This window comes from Tachypleus tridentatus, chromosome 6 (assembly GCF_004210375.1).
Source record: "Tachypleus tridentatus isolate NWPU-2018 chromosome 6, ASM421037v1, whole genome shotgun sequence".
NCBI classification, from domain to species: domain Eukaryota; kingdom Metazoa; phylum Arthropoda; class Merostomata; order Xiphosura; family Limulidae; genus Tachypleus; species Tachypleus tridentatus.
Genome location: NC_134830.1, coordinates 95781065 through 95803450, shown reverse-complemented (window position 1 = coordinate 95803450; position 22386 = coordinate 95781065). Strand labels below are relative to the sequence as shown.

Here is a 22386-nt window from a genome sequence, read left to right as displayed (position 1 = left end):
GTGGCTGGTAATTAAAGTTCACCACATTCCATAAAGTATTAATAATCCGATAAAATCATTTATTTCTATTTACAAGTAGCATTAATATGTTAATGTAATGTTACTGCATGTCTGTATAGTATTGTTTACATTGATTTCCATGACATTAATAGCTTTCAAACAGATAGCCTTCAGCTTTCCAGTCAATTCATATTATAACCATCTTAAGGTACTTCTGAAGCTAGCTTATTTAGGTTAGGTGCTACCACCTGCAACCTCTCAAATATAAGCATTTTTCTTTTCATGCTCTTGTGAGAAAAAAAAAAATCGTCAGAGACCGAGATCAACTGAAATGACTATTTAGTTAATATTCTCATAAGGCAAGATTAATTATTTGCACTGCTGTAATATGTACCATTACAAACTCAAACAGAAATAATACTACATAATTGCACATGGGGAAGTTCTTTCACCCTAAATGTTTTTCTTAAATCTAGCAGAAATTCTAGTGATATTCACCACATAGTTCTCATCAGACTGGGTGATTGATTCTCGTAAGCTTTTTGATTTGTCGAAAATCACTCGGTAGCTTAGAAAGCAATGGTCACAGAGATCCTTCAATTTGTTTTCGAGCACTTAACTATCATCTTCAGTTACATTAGTTGCAAGTTATCATACCTTCTGCTGCACATTGCTACCCAATAACTCAGAAACACAACTTCTTTTTAGTTATTAGTTGCTCAAACTAATGACTATACTAACTGTTGATAATTAAGTAAAAACAACACACTGCAGTATGTATATTGCTCAACACGCAGAGTTTGAAAGCTTGAAAAGCAAAGATCGTTACTATCTTTCAGTTACTTGGCTCTCGACTTAATGATTATTCTAGCTTAATTCTGCTTTCTGTTTCAACTATATTGATTGGTAAGTGTACATCAGCGGTTTTATGGATCATTGGAGCTAAATATCGTTTTAAATCTGCTCTTTCTCCATGTGATTCATCGTGAATAGCTAGAAGTGTCTTCAGCTGTTACTTCCCTTTTGTCAATATTTTAGTGGAATAAGAATGTGTTTTCATCATCATTTGACTTGAATACTTCTTTATTTGACTTGACATGATAAAGCGAATTCCAGAGAATTACTGGTCAAATACAGATGCCACTGATAAACATATAAAACATGCTACCACATGACCTTTCACTGCTGTATCTTATACATTAAAGGACCGACTCATTAGATTACAAGACGATGTCTGGTCCAATCAGAACCAAAAGAATTATTTGCTTCTGATACACACCAAAGACATAACCTCTATGTTGGCACATCTATTTCTTCATTAATATGTCACAGCACCTTTTCGATGTATGTCAGCTTCTCCTAGCTATTGACGTGCAAACTCATGCACACCAACTAAGAAAAGACCTCACCCACTACAAATATTCATTTGAACACTGTGGGTCACCTGCTCTAGATAGAAAGTCATAAGTGATATTAAATGGAAACAAACTTTCTTTAACAAACATGTGTATATTTGGAGAACAATCCATTATTTTGTATTAATTTTATAATATGACATCAGAATTTAGTGCAAGTGTTCATCTTAGTTGGTTCAGTACAAGGTAATAATCTAAGCAAGCAAGCATTCACTAACCCATCAGATTGGTAATAATAAAATGAAGTTTGTGTCTTCTCCAGACCCAACAAAGCAGTTCTACATTTATGCACATAAATACACATTTCTTGGTTTCAGTTTCATGTGTGCCTTCTTCATCTGTAGGAATACTATTAATTTTCATGTTCTCAGTCACAGACTCGAATTCTTGACTAAGATATTAAAATATCATTAAAATGGATCAGGTATCTCCAGGCTTTCTTTCTCTCTTCTTGAAAATAACTGCTAGTGACCACCAAGCACTCACTGTAGGTTGTATGGCTTTGCCATTTAAAGTTCCATTCTATTTGAGGACTGGCTATTTCCCAAGTATCCCAGGTAAGCCTATGTGGTAGTTGTTTAATCATCACCTGTATTTTGTGATGATGAGTGACCGTAGTTCGATCAAATTTGCCACTTTGTCCTTAAACACACCTCCATACTTTGCCAATAAGTCACCGAGTTCGTGTTTGCTGAGATGGATCTAGATTATCTGTACGTCTTCACCTAATGATCTCAGGTGTTATTGTATACAAGTGTGTATATAATGTGGAATGATAGATGAAACTGTAGCATTCTTTCTAGTATTGGTTACTTCCAGTTTACGATGCCAAAGACCATTTTTGCTTGCAGCTGGATAGCTGATGATCCATAATTAGATAATAACATTAGAACTTCATTCTAACAGATAAGTGCTTGAGCTAATGCTGATTGCATTCTGGATAGAAAATAGCTTTTTTCATGCATTCACTCATGAATTTTGTTACATGGCATTATTGCACTAGACATTTTTTTTTGTAGTAAACTCTGAAACATCGCCTGTGTAGATAAAGGTGCTGTCATTTCTCTAATCAGGGAGTGTCAATACAACTATTGCACAGGCAAAACTGAATGATAAGATCTGCAATACATTCATTCCAAGATTACAGATGCCAAAACCGAGGTCAGCAAAAATTACTTTTATTCTCTAGACAATAGTCATAGCATGAAATCTTCATTCACAAGAATAAAGAGTTTGTTTTAACTGGTCCAACGGTCAGTTTCACTTAGGGTGTCCAATATACTATGAAATTAACCAATGTTCTGATCACTCTTGCTCTTACTTTCCACAGGAACATACTAAAACTCACCCATCCTCGAAGGAGCAGAATTGACTACTACACATTTAGGTGCACATTTTTCATCAAACTCTCTCAAGTCAGTAGTTAAACCCAACTTGGCTTCCTCTAGTTCCACAGAGCTGCAATTACAGTACTGACTACCTGCTGTTTGCTCAGGAAAATTTGTTGCCTCATAGGTTAAAAGTGATAGCCAGCTCTGCCTTGCTGTTTGACAACGTTGAGTAAGTTCACCAAAAAGTTACCCTGCATCCAACAAGCAAAGTATATGCTTTTTCTGTGTTGACTAGGATGATTTCCAGGTTGCGAAACCAATGGATATTATGGCATGTATGTCATGGATGGACTGGTATGGCCATGTCCGTTCACTAATTTTGCATTGCAAATTCAGTATGCATGGGTGGTCGATTGATCCATGGCTGATTTCGATCTTGGCACAACACAGAAGCCTAAGCAGTATGGTTTGTTAGGGTCAAAATCACTGCAGTTGTTGTTATAGGCTTCTTCCAATCCTGCATGTGATATGAAGTTACTATATTGAATATCATCAAGACAGAATGCATTTGTTAATGAGAAAAGGTTATTTCACACTGAAGTGATGTCGCATCATTTCATTCTCTAACCATTTCAAAAATGAAATAATACTTTGAAATCTGCTGAAGCTGTCACTAGGTAGGCTTACCAATAAAATGGTGCAAGTCCTCTGTGTAAAGAGTCAATCTTTCCATTAGTTCCCTCATCTGAGTCTTCTTAGCAGCCAGATGAATTGCTCTGTTCTCCACAAGGTCAAACCTGTGGTGAAACTTGATGATGACTGTCTCATATTTCTGAAGTTGATACTTGTCCAAGAATTCGATCAAATCTGGACTGTCCAGGCTTGTCCCAATACATTAAACAATCTGTAGAGGAATCCAACTGTTTCAAACAGTTATTTTCCTGATACATTTCAAGAACCAGTCTAAACCCTCTTTTACCAATCCTTTAAGCACTGGGGAAATGATTTGCTTAGCCTTATTCAAACTTATTCGAGGGTGAAACCAGTCTTCTAAATGACCTCTTGATCACTACCTGATTGTGAAGTTTGCAACAATGTTGTCTACATAAGCTAGAAGTATTTGGATACCTCAGCGTTATAACGGACAGCAAGAAGATGTACATACCGAGTTTCTGGTCTTTATCGGCCCCTAAACCCTTTTGTTGGTCACATTCATTTTTACAGTATAACTCCTAGCTTGGGAAGGCTCACTGTTGCCACATAGTCTACTAGGTACTTACCGCCTTACATGCTAGTGAGAAAGTGGCATATTCTAGTTGGCAAACACTTTCCATCAATAACAATCCCAATTCTCCTTCATTGTGATGTTACAACCAGAACCAGAGTTTTGGTTCTGAGGTTCTGACCTGAGTCAATGGCTGTAATGAGATCAAGGTCATGGATCTTTGCGGCAGCAAATCTGGAATCCAGAAATAAACTAAATACAAATTTTAGACTTATTTGATGGGCAGGGCTAGATTACAGATGGAAGGGATAAAATTCAAAATATGGATGTTTCATTGAAAAACTTCATTAAAAACTGTGCCACTATGACAACAGCAATTTTACTCATTTCATACAAACCTATTATTTTGTGATGTTTCATTAACACGTTCTTACAGTTTTTTCTTAAATAAATATTCGGCCATTTATATTTATCATTAATATTAAAATCAGTATTTTGTATATTATCTAACCCATCGCATGTAGTTGTTTATTGCTCAAAATGTAGTTAATAAACAGTGTTGAAATGTGCGACTTCTTTATGAAATTCAGTTCTGAGACCCTTACAAAATCTGTCTCATTTTCTGAAGCCTTGTTGCAACATTACTGATATGTCCACGAAGATTTTAAAAAGATATGGTTTACAGACAGCATTGAACTTTTACTGGAAAAGTTCAAGGTAAGAAATAACTAGACTGACATAAACTATAATACACAATAAACATAGTCTGTATTAGTTCTTAAAATAAAAATACAGTGTATGTACTTGTTTACTATGGGCTGGCAAATCATCAAAGAGCGAATATCAGGTCAAGATTAAATGAGACTAAGAATCGGACTAATTAAATAAGAGGATCCTACTTAAAATGAAATCTCTGACATATACAACTGTGCTACCACGTGACTGTTTTTTTGTCATTTCATATAACTGAGGTCGAAACCTCTAGGCATTATTTATACAGCCAACAAAGGACATTGGCCTCGAAGACCTCAAATTAAACAGTACCGTATGTTGCAATGTTCTCCACGGGCAGTGACAAGGTACATTTAACTTCTGAAGATTATAAAGAAACAAAGAAAACTTGAAACAAGTTAAAGTTAATGCTTTTATTACGTGGTATGTGAAAAACTGCACATATTCAGAGGAGAGACTAAGCACACAATAAATATTAACATTGCAGAAAAGAGAAACTTATGATATATTCCTATATCTCACATGTACAGCTGCTAAAATATAAACCACAATGAAACTAAATTCAAATTTTTTACTCTTTATATAACTGTCCATTCCTTTAACATTTTATTGGTAAAAATAAACTGTTATGTACAAGTAAGACTAAAGTTTTATGTACACCAATGAAACTTAAGAACATTCCATACTAATGCCTATATGTTTAATGTGAGAAAAACCTTGTGAAATGAAACACTCTTAAAACTGCTAAGAAACATCATGATGAAATGAACTTCTACACAGAATACTGATTATCATATTCTTTAAACTTCTGAATTATTTTGATTTCAATTAATTTCCAGATTCTGACTCTTTGCCACACTAATTTTTTTTAGTTTGTTTAGAATTAAGTACAAAGCTACACAATGGGCTATCTGTGCTCTGCCCACCACGGGTCAGTTTTTAGCTGTCAAGTTAAGAATGTACTTCTTTATGTCCTTGCACTTTATCGTTGTAGATATTTACGAAAATTGCACATTAACAAATACGTTATAATTTGACACAGCTAAACACACCAAGCTCGCATTTATATTTATACATTACTTTCAACGATAACATAGCACTGTTAACTTAAAGCAGAATGACTAAAGTGTAAATACTAAACATTTACTGTTATCTACCGATGCTTTTAAAATCATTTCGAAGAGCTTGTAGATTGCTACACGTAGTAAAATTAGTTTCTACTTCATATATAAATAAACTTCGAAGTGTTAAATAACTAACCAAATTTTCGCAAGATTCTAATAATATGATTTTAGAAAATAAACCAGCAGAAGAAAATTGGACAAATGTACTCATTCAGTGATTTCTTAATCGTCTTCTCATCAGGTTTCCCTCATAGCTTGATGATACTTTCTTTGTTCTGTATCTATTAGCTTGATGATACTTTCTTTGTTCTGTTTCTATTTTCTGACCTCAAAGTCAGCACACCTTCAAAAACGGAGGGCTGGGCGTGACATAATGGTTAACGTGCCCGGACTACAAATTCAAAGGTTGGTGGTTCAAAGTTCAAATAGTTTCGTTGCATCAAAACGCACAATGCACTTTGGGGCCGTGGATGTGCTATAATAGTGACTTTCAGATAGTGAGTGTTGTAGACTAGCTGCTTTTCCTCTAGCCTACTTAGTTCAAAGTTAGGGACTTTTATGTGCAAAATAGCTCTTGTGTGGCTTTGAATGAAATTCTGAAATACTACTTAAAACTTTTGAATCATTTATTTCTATTTTTAGTTTAAATCCTAAATAGTTCATCACAAAACTATCATAAATAATGTATTTAAATAAAAAAATTGCATGCAATAAAACGCAATATCGCCGCAGATGTAAAATGTATTTAATTTATGGCAAATTCCCCACCATTCAACAACGCAATATCGCTACAAATAGAGTTGAGGCTGTGGCATTACGAGTAATAGCAAAGTTCGGAATATATCATATTATCAGTTCAAAGGATGATTATACAATGTGTAAATAGCATCGAGAAGGAAAGACCAGTACATCTAAAGACGAGTACAAAATAACCTAAACAGCATATCACCATGTACAAGACGTACAGTATCATTGCCAGAAACGCAACATTTGTTATCTAATGATCCCAACACCTCGCATTAGGACCGTTTTATCAAATTGGTATAAGGGGAAGTTCCCCCCTCCCGGCGCATTGGGAGTAAAATAATAAGATATGAAGCGCATAACAAAATAATGATAATAAACTAAAGTCTTTTTAAGAAATATATATCATCAAATTGTAGGGCACTTTCTTAAAATCAAGGGTAAGAAAGACGAGACCCATTACTTTATACTCCGTCCTGGGCCGACCTGTGCATTAACGTTGCACTGCTTCATCCAGAAAGCAGTTATCAACAGGTTATGATAAGTTCCTACTTTATTCCCACTAAATTGGAGACTGATCTGTGATAAATTATAATACAAAACAATCAACAATATAATTTCTCTAAAATTAACTTTAAGGTAACAATGAATCACTGTCATATTGCAGCCACCATTAGCTTTACTTCTCTTTAATATCTTACTATATATAATTAAAAGCATGTTCTTTACATGGTGTACTATTACAATATTAAGAGTAATTTTGTTACAGTAAATGTATTTACCATTAATGTTAGATCTTGTTCTTTGTCATAATAATAATGATGTTAGCCATCCAGCTACTTCTTACAGTTTGACTTCATTCATTACTTCCTGTAATTACACATTAACCAAATACTAAACAAATGTAATTGATGTAAAGAATTAAAACCCTATTAATTAGTCACTTTATTTTACAACAGATTATGACTAGAATTTCATTATATTAGGAAAACACCAACAGCTTTCTAAATATTTAAAAGTGCTTGTCTAGTTCTTTTTTGTTTTTTATTTCCATTAGTTCAATCAGAATTTTACAAGCTGTGCAATGCACATGTAAGGACAAGTCAGATCTAAACACTTTACTTCACCTGAGCTACACACCAGGTTTGAGGACAATTTGTTCACTAGTTTTGCAGTTATAAACAGACACAAATGTAGACATTTATTAAATAATGGTTTAAGGTAACATGCAATGAGAAATAAATACTGAAATGCCAATATTGTAAAAACATCATCTACATGTATCCAAGTAAGAATAGTCTTTCTCAAATAATATTAAACATATACATAAGCTTTTTAGACAGCATTTTGTTTAAGCCATAAAGAATATAAAACAATTTATTATTTTACTGGTTGACAAATGCAAGTTTTTAAACTATAACTCTACTTGTAGAAATCAGGAAAATTCAAATTAAATTATCAATAGAGAAACGGTTCATAAAAACAAGATAAGTACAGTTGCATATGACAAAGGTATGCAAATTAGTTGGCAACTGATCAATAACTCAGCTAAAATAGACAACTTGTCTAATTACAATGGTAATATAGACAAAAAATAGCAAAGCACCCATTGATTGTTTCAGCACAGCCCCACAACCATTTTGTGCTTGTGATAATTTTCATACTGTAATTTCTAAATCAGGTATATGCTCAAATATTTTATAAATTCAGTAAAAAATTACAATACTTTCACATAAAAAATCAGAATTTTTTGTTTTAAGACTTAAAGGTTTGACAAGCAATGCTTTCTCATCCCATTTTCTTTTTGAATGTTGACTGCCCAACATGCAAAGTAATTTTCATTTTAAGTAATTTTGTGCATTAAAAACTTTTATCTTTCACATGCAAAATCCTTATAATGTTCAGATAATTATCACACAATTAGGAAAGGCTGTATTTTATCAGTTATTTTTACTAAGGAACATGAACAGGTTTGGTCAATTTGACCACCCTTGTAGCCACCAGGGAAGATGTGGACATTTTCTTTAGGTTTTATATATAAAACCTAAAAAAATTAAAATAACACAGATGTACACATATACATTTGAAAACCAAAATATCACAAATTACTACATCTATACCATAAAATTTGGTATATTTTGGTCTTAAAAATATGAAGTTGACCACATTAAAGACTCAACTAAGCAGCTTGAAGTTTTGTATCAAAAGAATGAGATGAGACTGTAATACTTGAATATGGCTCAGAAAGCCACCAAGTGACATTCTGAACTTTTGACTGGTTATTCACATGTCAGACGAAAGTATGTATGGGAGTGTTTCCAAAAATGGAAGGTCACTGTATTTGAATCAGTACATTAGCAACACCCTCATTAAACAGAAAAAAATAGATGGTTCTTATTTTATGTTACAGCTTATTAATATCAGTAGTTTGAAGTATAATCTAAAGTTTGATACCAAATTTAATGATACAAAGTAGGTATAAAATAATACTTCAATGAAAGTTTGAATGTGAAGCAATAAAGGTAAAGATATGGCCTTTGACCCTCGTAGAGATGGTTAATCAGTAGCTTTTTTTTTAATCATTACATCCCTAGTACTTTAAGAACAAACTGTCAAAGGAAAGAAATTTTCATTTTTGAAAGTAATTTACAAATAATCAATCACACATTTCCATACAAACTAAACTTTTGTAGTTTCAATGACACACAAAAGCTTCAATATGATAATTAACTAATCAAACAGCACATAAATATAATAACTATACAAACCACATACACCTCAAAGTTTAAGCAAATATGCTATGATGCATTAGAAAAATTTACTTACAGATTTGTATACAAGTGTACACACATGTAGTGAGCTCCAGGCTGATGTTCGTTTTGGTTGATTAAAAACAAAAATTTGAATAGCAAGGTTTGAATTATGAGCTGTCTAATGGTTCTCGCATTTTATATTACTTTCAAATACATCAAGAAATAAATGTGATTAAACTTTGTAGAATGGATGGTAACTGCCTGTTGTGGAGACACAAGTGTAGAGGACGATGTTTAGAAAGGCGGAAAACTTAAAACATCATCCTCTACACTTGTTTCTCCATAACAGGCAGTTTCCATCCATTCTACATAGTTTCATCATGAATATGGCCCGGCATGGCCAAGCGTGTTAAGGGGTGCAACTCGTAATCTGAGGGTCGCGGGTTCGCATCCCCTTCGCGCCAAACATGCTCGCCCTTTCAGCCGTGGGGCATTATAATGTGACGGTCAATCCCACTATTCGTTGATAAAAGAGTAGCTCAGGAATTGGCGATGAGTGGTGATAACTAGCTGCCTTCTCTCTAGTCTTACACTACTAAATTAGGGATGGTTAGCGCAGGTAGCCCTCGAATAGTTTTACGCAAAATTCAAAACAAACATCCGAATATTATTGTTTCAGTCTGTTGGTAATACATCATTACATTAATTTGAAAGGTTAATTGCTAAACAGAAATGGTCTGATGGCGAATTTTCTAATTTGAAATTTAGAAGAAAAATAAAAATCAGTGGTTATTTCCTAATGTTGAAACATGACGATTGTTGAAGCATTAATGTTACTTTTCTTTTCTTAAATGACGAAATAATATATTTCTGAAATGTTTTTAGGTTCTATTGTGTAACTTCTAGTTCACGATTTAGTGTTCACATATTTTATTCTTTGCACGCAGTTTTCTGTAATTTAATGTATTCACAGTTGCTACGGAATTTGCTCAATTTCAGAATGTGTGGGTTTTTTTTCATGGTTAACTGGAGTGTCACTATATTAGTTAACTGCACTAGTTTCTGTCTGTGGCATTTTGGTGAGGCAACTGGTATTTTTTTAATAAATAAAAAAATAAAGCTGCTAACAATTTGACAACAGGGAGGTGAGACATCATCACAGTATAGCAGAATCATCAAAAATTGTTTGTTCTCAAAGATGGTAAAAGAAATCTTACTAATGAGAGGGAATATTGAACTTACGGTTATGAACTCTCTTGGATACTGATTTTGCGATGTAAAATGGTATTCTGTACATTGCTGGAGGTGGTTCGACGAGAAGTAGAAATAAAACACTTCTTTTAAATGCGCCCCCAGTGACTCAGTGGCATGTCTGCAGACTTACAACGCTAAAACCCGAGTTTCGATACCCGTGGTGGGCAGAGCACAGATATTATATTATGTAGCTTTGTGCTTATTACAAAACAACATCTTTAAAATGCGACTGATTAGGAGGAAAGTGGTAGATGCTCTTCGAGCAATAGAAAACCGAGTATTCTGGAATATTGTCACATTCAAGATGTACCAAACTGTCTGTTCAAAAATAACTAAAAAGATGCCTAATGTCCAGTATATGACAATAGAATCTAAAGAAAATATACTTTGCTGTAGCTTCGTGCTGATTTTTGTGACACAAAGCGCGATATGACGACGTTCAAAGGATATCAAGGAGAAGAACAACTTAAAAGCAACTCCTGGTGAAGGTTGTGGCAGGTGAAAGCTGTCTCTCAAGTGGTTTGATGACTTTTTTTTGTCACTGTTTTATACGTACTGGACGTGGTAAACATGAATCCAGGATAAGTTCAATATTTCTACATGGTATCCTTGAAATTATCACACTTCTTTCACGGACGTGATCCTCTCGATGTATGAAGAACTCAGGATATTTTGACATCTTTTCAACATTCGTTAGCGATTAAAAAAATTGTGTAGCGGTTTCCACAGTGTTATTCACTCGTGTGAATAAATTGAAATTATTTGAAATAAGAGTCGGATTTAAAAGTAATACAAAATCTTAACACTCCGTTATATAAAACATCAAACTGACATAACATCACGTACTAATGTTTCACCAAGTTAACTAATAAAGATGTTGTCACAATAATTATACTCAGCGTATCCGATAATAAGGAATTTTTTTAAAAAAACAACCCTTATGTTGCACAAATTATTTGTAATTATGCCAAACAAGATCAAATTACATAAAGATTAATAATATTTTATAAATAGTGGGAAATAAGAAAAAAGATATTTATTAATAACAAAATATTTAATTTCTCGCAAAACTAACTCGCTTCGCTTCTTCCTTGTCGGTATTTGGGTATGTTTAATTTTTAAATACCCAGGAAGGTCAGGTGCACAAGACCTCTTCCCTCCATTCCTAGCTTTCATGTCGGCTACTACTGAAAATTTGTTGTTGTAGATTTTCGGCCAGAGTGTTCCACAGTACTCCGACCTTTTTCAGGGCAATGTCCATGTCTTGTCTTACCCTGAATAGATTTATCCATTTTTTTACTTCTATTCCATTTTTATTTATATTTCTACTCGTTTTTTTCACTCATATATATATTTTCCCTTTTTTCATATATATTTATAGGAAAAATTAAAATAATAATAAAGAAAAGAAAAAAAAGAAAGAAAAAATAATAAATAAAAAGCATAAAAAAATAAAACTAGTTTTAAGCGTATAGTGCATGGTAGCCAGCTTGATTTATATTTGTTAAATATATATTTATAGGAGAGAGGTACTTAGGACTATGTTCATCATGTACGTAGTATCTGTCGAGATCACACATTAAAACATTTTTATGCCAATTTTTAGTAAAATAGTTTAGTGCATGATGCAAGAGTCTTTCAGATATTGGCTCTACGTTTGCATACTTGTGCATGAAGTACTTGTGCGTGGTACTTTATAGGCTGAACTTGAGATTGAATTTTGTATTTTTTGAACTTTCTGTAATTGTTTTTGTTATGATTATCCAGGCAGGAGATGCGTATTCTATTATAGGTCTAATGTATGTTTTGTAAATGTTTATTATATTATCAGGTAATGTACCTTGAATTTTACCTGAAAGACTTCTTGCATAATTTGCTCTTTTCCAGATTCTGATCAGGATATTGTTTGTGTGCTGTATCCACGTTAATTTGGTATCATAAGTTAATCCTAAAAATTTAGCAGAAGTAGCAGTCAGTAAGTGATCCATTCATGTATAACTTTGGTGGATCTTTTAATTCTTTATTCAGTTTATTTAATCTGCTGAATAATATTACTTGGGTTGTCGGAATATTTATTTTTATTCTATATTTCTGGCAGAATTATTCAAAATTATTCAGTACTGGTTGGAGGTTATTGAAGGAGTGGGAGCACTTTTCCAGACTGCTACACATCGTCAGCAAATTGTGATGCAAAACATAAATTTAGGTCCGATAGAGGTATATTACTCACATAAATGATAAATAAGATAAAGCTAACTACCCCTTCCTGTGGGACTCCTGCCTCAAGTGAAAACGACCGTGAATGGGGCCCACTGACTAATTTTACACTAACTTCCGTGTAAAGTAGATAGCCATCAAATAATTAATTCCCTGGGGTAAATCCATTTTCGTTAGCCGCTGGCGTAATCCGTTATGCCACCCCGTGTCAAATGCTTTCTCAATGTCGAGAAAGCAAGCTACAGTACATTCGTTTTTGTTAAAGCTATTTGTAATTGGTTCTGTTAATCTGATCAGGTGGTCTGTAGTTTGTCTTATTTTCTAAATCCGTTTTGAATTTCTGGTAATTTTGAACTTACTTCGAAGTACATATAGAGAGTCGGTTACCTAATTATTCTTTCTAAAATTTTGACGATGCAACTGGTTAGGCTAATTGAGCGGTAATTATTTGGTTTCTTTGCTTCTTTCTGGAACATTAATATCACTGCTTCCTTCCAAGAAACAGAGATATATCCAGCTAATAATGATAAATTAAATAAGGCTGTTAGGTGTTCATATAATTTCTGAGTACCATGTTTTAGAATAGCTTGTATACCATCTTCTCCAGGAGCTTTGTTTTTTGTGTTTTTAATAGCTGTTAGTATTTCCGTTACTGTTACATCTTTTATTAAACTAACTCGTTAGACCAGAGGGTTTGTGTTTGAATTTCGCGCAAAGCTACATGAGGGCTATCTACGCTAACAGTCCCTATTTCAGCAGTGTAAGATTAGAGAGAAGACAGCTAGTCATCACCATCCACTGTCAAATGTTGGGCTACTCTTTTACAAACGAATAATGGGATTGATCGTACATTATAACGCCCCTACGGCTGAAAGGGCAAGCATGTTTGGTGTGACAGGGATTCGAACCTGCGACCCTCAGATTACGAGTCGAGCGCCTTAACCACCTGGCCATACCAGATTCTAGGATTGTCCTGGCTGTAGTAAAATGTATTACCTATTATAGTTTATTTATGTTGCTTCATTAAAAACAACTGTACATAGTTATAATGTTTATACATTTTCAGTTGCAGTAAATGTTAAAAAGTTTCCAACTCCCTTGAAGTTAATTTAATACAGCATTTCTCAACTGGTTCTGTGGGTTTATGTACACCAAAACATGTGCTTAGCTTCCTCAAAAAATTTAAATTACAAATAAAAGGTGATTTAATAAAAGCTATTCACACTTTATATTTGTTTTGAAAACTTTGGATAAATAAAAGTCTCAGGTTTGTTCTACAATTAGCATTTAAAAATATTCTATCTTTTGAAGAAAGAAAGTTGTATTTTATGTCCTAAAGTGATAGCTACTGTAAATTGATTTATTTTAGTATAAACTAAAAATGAACTGCAATGTAATTAAGTTTAATCAAAAATAAGATCTATAATTTGAAAAATTGTTTCAAACCGTAAAATTAAAAACGAAAACCAAGGGAGTTGCAGCAAGCTGCCAATATGTTGACTTATATTTGTATTTGTTGTTTGCTGTTGAGGGCTCTCTATAGTTTTGGCACCTGAATGAAGAAATCATGAAATAAAATGACCTTAGAATAGAAGCCAGCATTTTAAACAATTTATTTTATAGTGGATGTTTTGCATTTTATAAAATTTCAACTTTACCTTAAAATTGTTGTCTGTACTCAGTCAAGTTTTTAAAAATAAAGTTAACTTTCTAACTTAAACAACTAAGTACATTTTGTGCTCTTATATGAACAGCAATATGCAAGTTTGTCAGGAATATCTAATTGTTAGAAATTAATTCTATAGTTTTCTTCCAAAAAAGTTTCTTTGAAATCCTATTGAGTGAGGAGATTTTGCTGGAATTTTGTGAATCTGATGTCTGGAAAATTTTAATAGATTTGTACCAGCAGAAAAGTAATAACATCATCCAAGTGTTTTGTCTTCAAGTTCTATGTGTGTTTTATTTGAACAATATTTGTGTATCAATCCTGAAATACAGTCATTAAAAGAGTTAGTGTAGTTGTTTCAAATGTTGCTGAAGATGAAGGCAGTAAAGTTCTCTCTCTTGAAGATGTATAACTTTTTTACTGCACACAAAACAGAACCTAGAAACAATCCTTCCATCTTCCTTGGAGAAAAATATATTAAAGTTTTGTACAAATGTTACTTCTTTTAGAATAAAAAATGAAACCAATGGTGAATATTATGAAATCTCTTGTAATTATTTTTTTGCTATGGGCATCCATTACTACACATCTCATCAGGATTTTCTTAGTGAGTTACTTTCCCAAAATTCAGGTCTTTTGTAAAGGTCAGTTTTATATTACTGGATATGGTAACATGAGCACACATAACTTCTATACTGTTATCCAGGCACAGTTGGAAGAACAATATAATAAAAATAATAAATACACAGACACACAAGCGGTGGACAAGAAAAGTGACCCTGTTGAAAATGCTGTTAATTTGTTATATATTTTAATAGATAACAGAAAAATGTGTAAAATGCACTTCATAAGATCTGTTCAAATATGATACCAAATAAATTAACATTTTCAAGGGAGGGGCACTTTTTGTACTCCCCTTGTTTATAAATGTATAATGTTATCAAATTTAAGCTATTTTACGTGCGTTATAATTTATAGTTATTCTAGGATGAAAGAAAATTTATGTTAATTTCCTAATTGTTTATAGTGGTCAAATCTATCAAGTCCATACAAAGTTTCATAAGTAAAAATAACAGACAAAATATTAATTATTTTTTTCTTTACAAAAATGTTTGATAATTATCTGGAGGTTATAAAAATTTTGTATGTGAAATTTGAATATTTTCTGATGCATACAAGTATTTTTAATCTTAAGATCAAAATTACTATGCATGTTGGATTGTTAACATGCAAAAAGAAAATAGGCACAAGAAAAGCAATACTTTAAAAAAGTCTTAAAACTAAATAACAAAAAATTGATATTTTGTGTATGAAAGCTCTAACAGAGTCTGAAGAAGAGAATATTATTTATTCCTCTTCAGCTTTAACGTGTAAATCTATATAATACTTACCCCAAAGTGACATAAAAACAGCAAGAAATACACGTCTGGCCTAATCTTCCATATCTACATCTTTCTACGTCACACAGAGGACATAAAATGGTGTCCTTGTAGTCTTCAGAAATTCCCTTAGTGTAAAAAAAAAATGCATTTTAGTTTTAAGTCTATAGAAAAAACACAGTACAGCTGAACATCCAAACAAACCATAATATACAACTATCAATTTCAATAATAATGTCACATAAAATAACTGATCAACTGAAATTATGTTTAAATCAATTTATCACAAAAATTATTTAAAATATTTTAAGGTAAATTAATGGTTCCAATTATTATTCTTTGCAATTATTCCAGCTACAAATGGCTTGTGTGAAAATAATTAATTAGCTAAACTAATAAGGCTAAACTATAAAAAATATGAAATAACATTTTTCCTTTCTAAAATCCCTGCACATTACAATAGAAGCTTATCATTATCTATCCTGACTATTGTCAGGCTTGCATCACTTAAATATGACAACTTCCTATATACTAAGCCTATGTAACATGCACCTTGTATAAACTTAGTTCAAATTACAGCATAAAATTATGTAATACACAAGATCTTCATACGTATATACAAATATTGCAAGTAAATTAATCTATTTCTTCATTTATATTTTCTCGTGTTACCTAATAAGTATTTTTTTACTTTTATAACAAACAAAATATGTACATAAAAAATAACAAAAATCTAGTATTTAATTGTGAATGCTGTAATTTCTTTTGTTGTTAAAGACTTAAAGTGTTGAAAGATACTAACCCAAATTTTCACTGAGCTGTTTTTGATTTTTTTCCCAAGTCATTTATTAATTTCAAATATATACTTTAGAGCACAAACAATAATAAACACAAAGCATACAATGTCCTATAATTTTTACAATTTAACTGGTTTTCTAAACAAACATTGTGCATTAAAACAATTTCCTTAGCTGGTTAAACTAAACTTAGCGAGAGCAGATTTGAATTTATATTCCGATAAACGTAAAAGCCATCCTGTGAACGAGATGGCATAAAACAGAAGACTAAATATTGGTTATCAATAATGTAATAGCAAATGTCAAAGACAGAGAGAGAATTATTGACATTTTTAAAAGACTGTATGTAAGAGAACAGAGATTTATGGGATGGCTTGGTAACTATAACATTATGTTATGTATTAGGAAAATCTGTAAGTCTGAAAGTTGTATTCAATCTCAGTCAATCAAGTACAAGTGAAAAGACTACCTAAGTTCAGCAACTTGGAACAAACAAGTGCCATCACGCAATACAGAAATGTGAACACTAAGACGTTACAAATTAAAATATTTTACTTTTGAATTTCAGAAACTAAAACTATATTATACAATAGAAACATTTGATTAACTACATACTTATACTATTAGATCTGCATCTATTTTGATTATTGCCACATCTTTATAGAATTTTATAGCTCAATGAAAATAATACATTAGCAACACGAGATAATTCTTTCCCTCCTATCATGACTGACTCTCCTTATAATTATTGTATTTGGAATGATCTCTTTCAAAACACAACCAGTATGAATAAAACACCAACTGAGACTCTAAACATGGCATACAAATGTTTAGTTTTGGTAATTTCAATCTTTAGATAATGCTCAAAACTTTTACCAAGTGCTTTTTATATTAAATAAATAAATTCTGTCCAGGTTGTTTTTTATATATTGCCGAAAATGAAGCCCAATTGTTCATTAACCATTTCCGAGGAGATTTTCATCTGAAGAATCACATTCCCCCTAAAATACATCAAAGTAAATTATCAACATAACTATTATTTTACTGCTACAGGAAGTGAAATATCTCCAAGCATAATGACAACTAATAAAAATATGTTAAAGTGCACTTTGCTAAAAAATAATATTAATAACAAACTACAGGAGAAATCCTATCACACAAATTCATCAGGTCACAAACATGATATAATACACACTGGCTGTAGAAATAACTGTGAACAATGCTTTTAAGATATGAAAAATTGTACTTTTTCAATACTTTATGAACATCAAGCACACTTGGAAATAAGAATCCAATAAGTTAAGTGACCTCATGTAAAGGAAAGGCAGCTTTATCACTGATAAGCTTGGTTATTCCTGAAAAAATACGAGAAAAACACAGTATAAATATATAAGGTGTGAAATATTTAAATATGAACATATTTAATAAAACAATGTAAAGAGTGATTGGAATGACTTTTATTCATCACTATATATCATATAATATATTGGAACCACGTATCCTACGTAACAAACCCAAGCACGCACGTCAAGTACTTCAGGGTTGCCAGTGACTAAGTTTTGTTTTTTAGTAGTTTAGGGTTATTATTTACCAAATTTTCATTTTCTTATTTTGATGAAATAAGGTTTCATTATACTGTTCTGCAGAACCATTGAAAACAGGATTCAAAATTAAAGCTTACAGAGAAATAAAAGAAACTTATTGGATTGCTAATCTAAATACTGTTCAACCTTTTGGACTTAATCTAGAACCTGGATTTTGTTCTTTGCTTATTTCTTCTTGTATCGTGAAAGCTGAATTTAGTAAAACATACTATTTGTTTAAGATAATTTTTCATATAATTTTTTATAAACTAATTAGTATATCTTTTTTAAACTGTCTCCAGGTGTTACCTTTACTTTACTTAAATGCTTAAGTAGAGTTTTAAATACACACATATTCAGCCATTTCTAAAGTAAAATATTCCTAACACCTTTTCGCATACATTCTCACAATTGGTTATATTATACTGGAAATGAGACATTTACACCAGAACATAGAGAAATAGACATTTCTGAGAAAACCAGATGACCTTCCCAATGTTACTAAACTACCTCTATTTCTATATCACTCATTTGATTACACCACCGTTTCCAATATGTAACTGAAGAAAGGTTCACCTTCAAAAAGTGCTCAAACTATGGGGTTTATATTTCATTTCTATCAAGACATCTTGAACCTACATGTTTTTACAACATCTTGAATGACATGTACAGTATGTTGTCCAAATAAAAAAGCACACACACCTCCAATACTTATAGTGGGTCACAGTCTAAGACTAGAATTAACTGACTTCTTTCCAAACTGTTTATTATCAATAGACTCTATATGTATTGCATCACAACACATAACGTCACATTTTTGCCTGTTACAATGCTAACTATATAGGACTGACTTATACATTAGGGAAAGTTGCTTACGTTCTACATAAAATACAGAGTGGACCATAGCTGAAATTATTTTATTTAACTGTGCATTGGTTTCCATTTCTGTGTGATTGTATCAGGAATAACCAGGGTTATAGGGATTTTTTTTATTTCTATTAAGACTTCTCAAACTTGCATGAGTTTCTAACACCATAATTATACTGTTCTCGTAAGGTCTTTAGACAGGAGACAGTGGTTCTATGTACAGGCAGTAAAACCATAAAATTAAAAGAAGAGTATGGGAAAATGCCAAGTTGAAACTTTGAAGGAAATAGAAAACCTAGCATTCAGAGGGAAAAACATGTTTGTTCATTCTATTTCATATTTTTCAGTTTCTCATTTCACTGCACATGGGTAATTTCATTACTGTTAGTATTAGGGTTAAAAAAATAGAAGATAAAATATAAAGTTTTGCCAGAAAAATAGCTTTGAAAAGGAGTATTTTTTTTACTTTTAAACATGGAAACTTTCACTCAGACTGATTCATTTAAGGCTTTGGGAATTCACAGACAGATCTTATGGGAAATATTTTAATAGAAATATTGATTACTTGTGTACAGTACAGTTATGGCTACTGAAAGCTTGACAAATTTCATAAATGAATGTGTCATAAATTTAGAATTAGAGTAAAAATTAGTACTTACAGCTCCACACCTGCTCAGGTGTTTCCCTATTGGACTGACCCCATACATATAGGGTGTTAATATTATTTATCACTATTAATTTTTATATTTGTGAATATTATTCAGCACTATTAAATTTTTGGATTAAAATTTAATCCAGCTGAAACTTACGAGATATTATCATGTGTTAATGAGCAAAGGTTATTGATCAATCAGTACATTCTAGTAATTATAGCTTCTTGTTTTCTGTGTATTAACTTATGAATATTACATACTTCTAGTCAGTTTGCAATATAAAATTAGATTCATTAACTGTTCACATCATGTTATAAATAACAGAACTTCTAGTACACACTAATAGTCTTATGTCAAACTACATTAAAAAATACAAGTCTCTAAATTTAAATTGTAAAGTTTAATATGATAGGTGAACGTTCCATCTTGGGATTTTATATATACATGAGAAAATATATCAGCAGCTGGTCAGTGCAAGAACAAAACTAAATATAATGATAATAAGTATCAATCATTATAAATATTTGAGGGCTATCTGTGCTAGATGTCCCTAATTTAGACTAGAGGGAAGGCAGCTAGTCATCACTGCCCACTATTAACTCTTGAGCTACTCTTTTACTAATGGATTGACTGTTACACTATAATGCCCCCACAGTTGAAAGGCAAGCATGTTTGGTGTGACAGGAATTTAAATCTGCAACCCTCAGACTGTGATTCAAGTGCCCTGTCCATCTGACCATGCTGGACTATATAATTTAAGGATATATAAGTAAATGAAAAAGGTAAGCTATGCAAATTTCAGATTCTTATTTGTGATTATGTTTAGCTCGTGTTTCTATCTTAAATGTAAATTTTAGTAGCTTACTGTTCGTGTTAGGAAATCCTAACATGATATAGAAAAGTTACATCTTACAACCTTTGTGTTGTTACTTTTCAAAATTTAGAAGTTAAAACTGATTGGCCAAAAAATAAAAGTGAACTAAAAACTAAATTTAATTTTAATTCATTTTTGTGTACAACATGGTAGGTGGTTGTGGCACGAGCACTTTGAATCACCCACAGCAAGAGTAATCATAATTTATGAAAGCTAATTTGTACTCAAAACTGAAATTTGTATCACCACTTTTATATGATGGTACCTTGTGTAAAATTTTATTACAAGTAAACATAATGAACTACCTTTTAGAATAGTTGGAAGACTTACAGAAATTATTACAAAAGTCTGCTTTGTTTGGAAACTTTTCTTTTTATACTAAAAGCATCTCTCAGAAAAAGCTAACTACACACATTTTAATTATTATAAACTCATCACTAAATGTTATCATTTTAAAATGCAAGGAAACACATATAAGCATGATATAAAAGAATTTCATATTTTATACAACTAATTGAAAAAATTCAGTTTTCTCTTCCAGATTATCTAATGACTCAGTGCATAATAAAGAAATTTATTTTCAAAAAGTATAAATTTAGCTTATGAGTTTTTTTCAGTAATTCTGATGTACAGTAAATTATTCAGAAAGGAAACTAAATACAATAAATCTCAAATAGCATTATTTCTACCAGGTTCTTTCACCAACTGGTAAATAAATCAATCTTGAACAGTTAACATATTCCCTTCTTTCTCTCATGGTTTGACTCTAACAGTTAAATATTAGGTTGTATTTCAGGACAGCTGCTGTGGTTATTAACACTTTTATTAATATAAATATTAACTTCTGATCCATTAAGTTTTATACAACGTTCAGCCAATTCCAACTACCACCAGTAAATCTGAAGAAACAAAAGTCATCATAACTACTATTTAATCCCAAGCACTTTAGAAAGTGGACCTTTGTCTTTAGAAGAAAGCATTTACAAAAAAAAAAAAAAAGTCCACCTTTCAAAAGTGGTCACATTATATGGTTATTATTTTGTGTCGAGTCTTCTTGAACCTACGCGTTTTTTTAGAAATCATGAAAACTGTATGAATAGTGTATTTCAGTTTCTACTCGTACACTAGCCTAATATTTATATAGGAAACTTTAAAACATGCATATACGACGATACTGATTAATTCTTGTGAATTATGTCACTACATAAGCTATAAAACCATCTAAACAATAAATGTGTAACACAGTTGGTCATCTCTGGGGCTTAATCTTAAAGAATATTTGTGCATCTATACAGTAACTGTTTGTTTGAAGTTACACAAGGGGATATCTGTGCTCTGCCCACCAAAAGTATTGAAACCAGGTTTCTAGTATTGTAAGCCTGCAGATATAAAGAAATATCACAATTACAAAAGGTGTAATGCATATCACATGAAAGTTAGTGAATGCACTAGTTCTCTTTCTATTGTAAATGTAAGATGTAAATATAAAGTACAAGTCAAAACACCTATGATTTCTCTTTCTCTAAACAGACAGTCATGTCATACAATGATTTTCATGCACCTTACTGGTAACGTAGAGTAGTGGATATTGTTGTTCATCTATGATGTAAACGTTTTCAGATAAACTCACGTCCTTTCCAATAATAAAAAAAGTCCAAGAATTGGAGCTAAGTGACACTGACTAGCTATTTTATCTCTAGTTTGTCACTTCAAAATAATGGACGGCTAATCCAAATAGTTCTCAAGCAGATTTTCACTATATTAATAAATAA

General features: G+C 32.0%; 1 protein-coding gene across 8 annotated transcripts in view; it reads right to left on the bottom strand.

The window, feature by feature from the left end:
* Positions 1 to 22386, bottom strand: part of LOC143253090 (prestin-like) — a 144425-nt gene that overhangs the window by 107783 nt on the left and 14256 nt on the right. For 3 of the 8 annotated variants that reach the window (XM_076506313.1, XM_076506316.1, XM_076506326.1), the window contains exon 2: positions 15853 to 15968. In XM_076506313.1, coding sequence (XP_076362428.1) covers positions 15853 to 15865 — 13 coding nt within the window. In that variant the 5' untranslated portion in view covers positions 15866 to 15968. Of the gene's footprint in view, positions 1 to 15852; positions 15969 to 17883; positions 17993 to 22386 lie in introns of those variants that run through there. The other 5 variants (XM_076506317.1, XM_076506322.1, XM_076506332.1 and 2 more) reach the window with 2 other exon arrangements.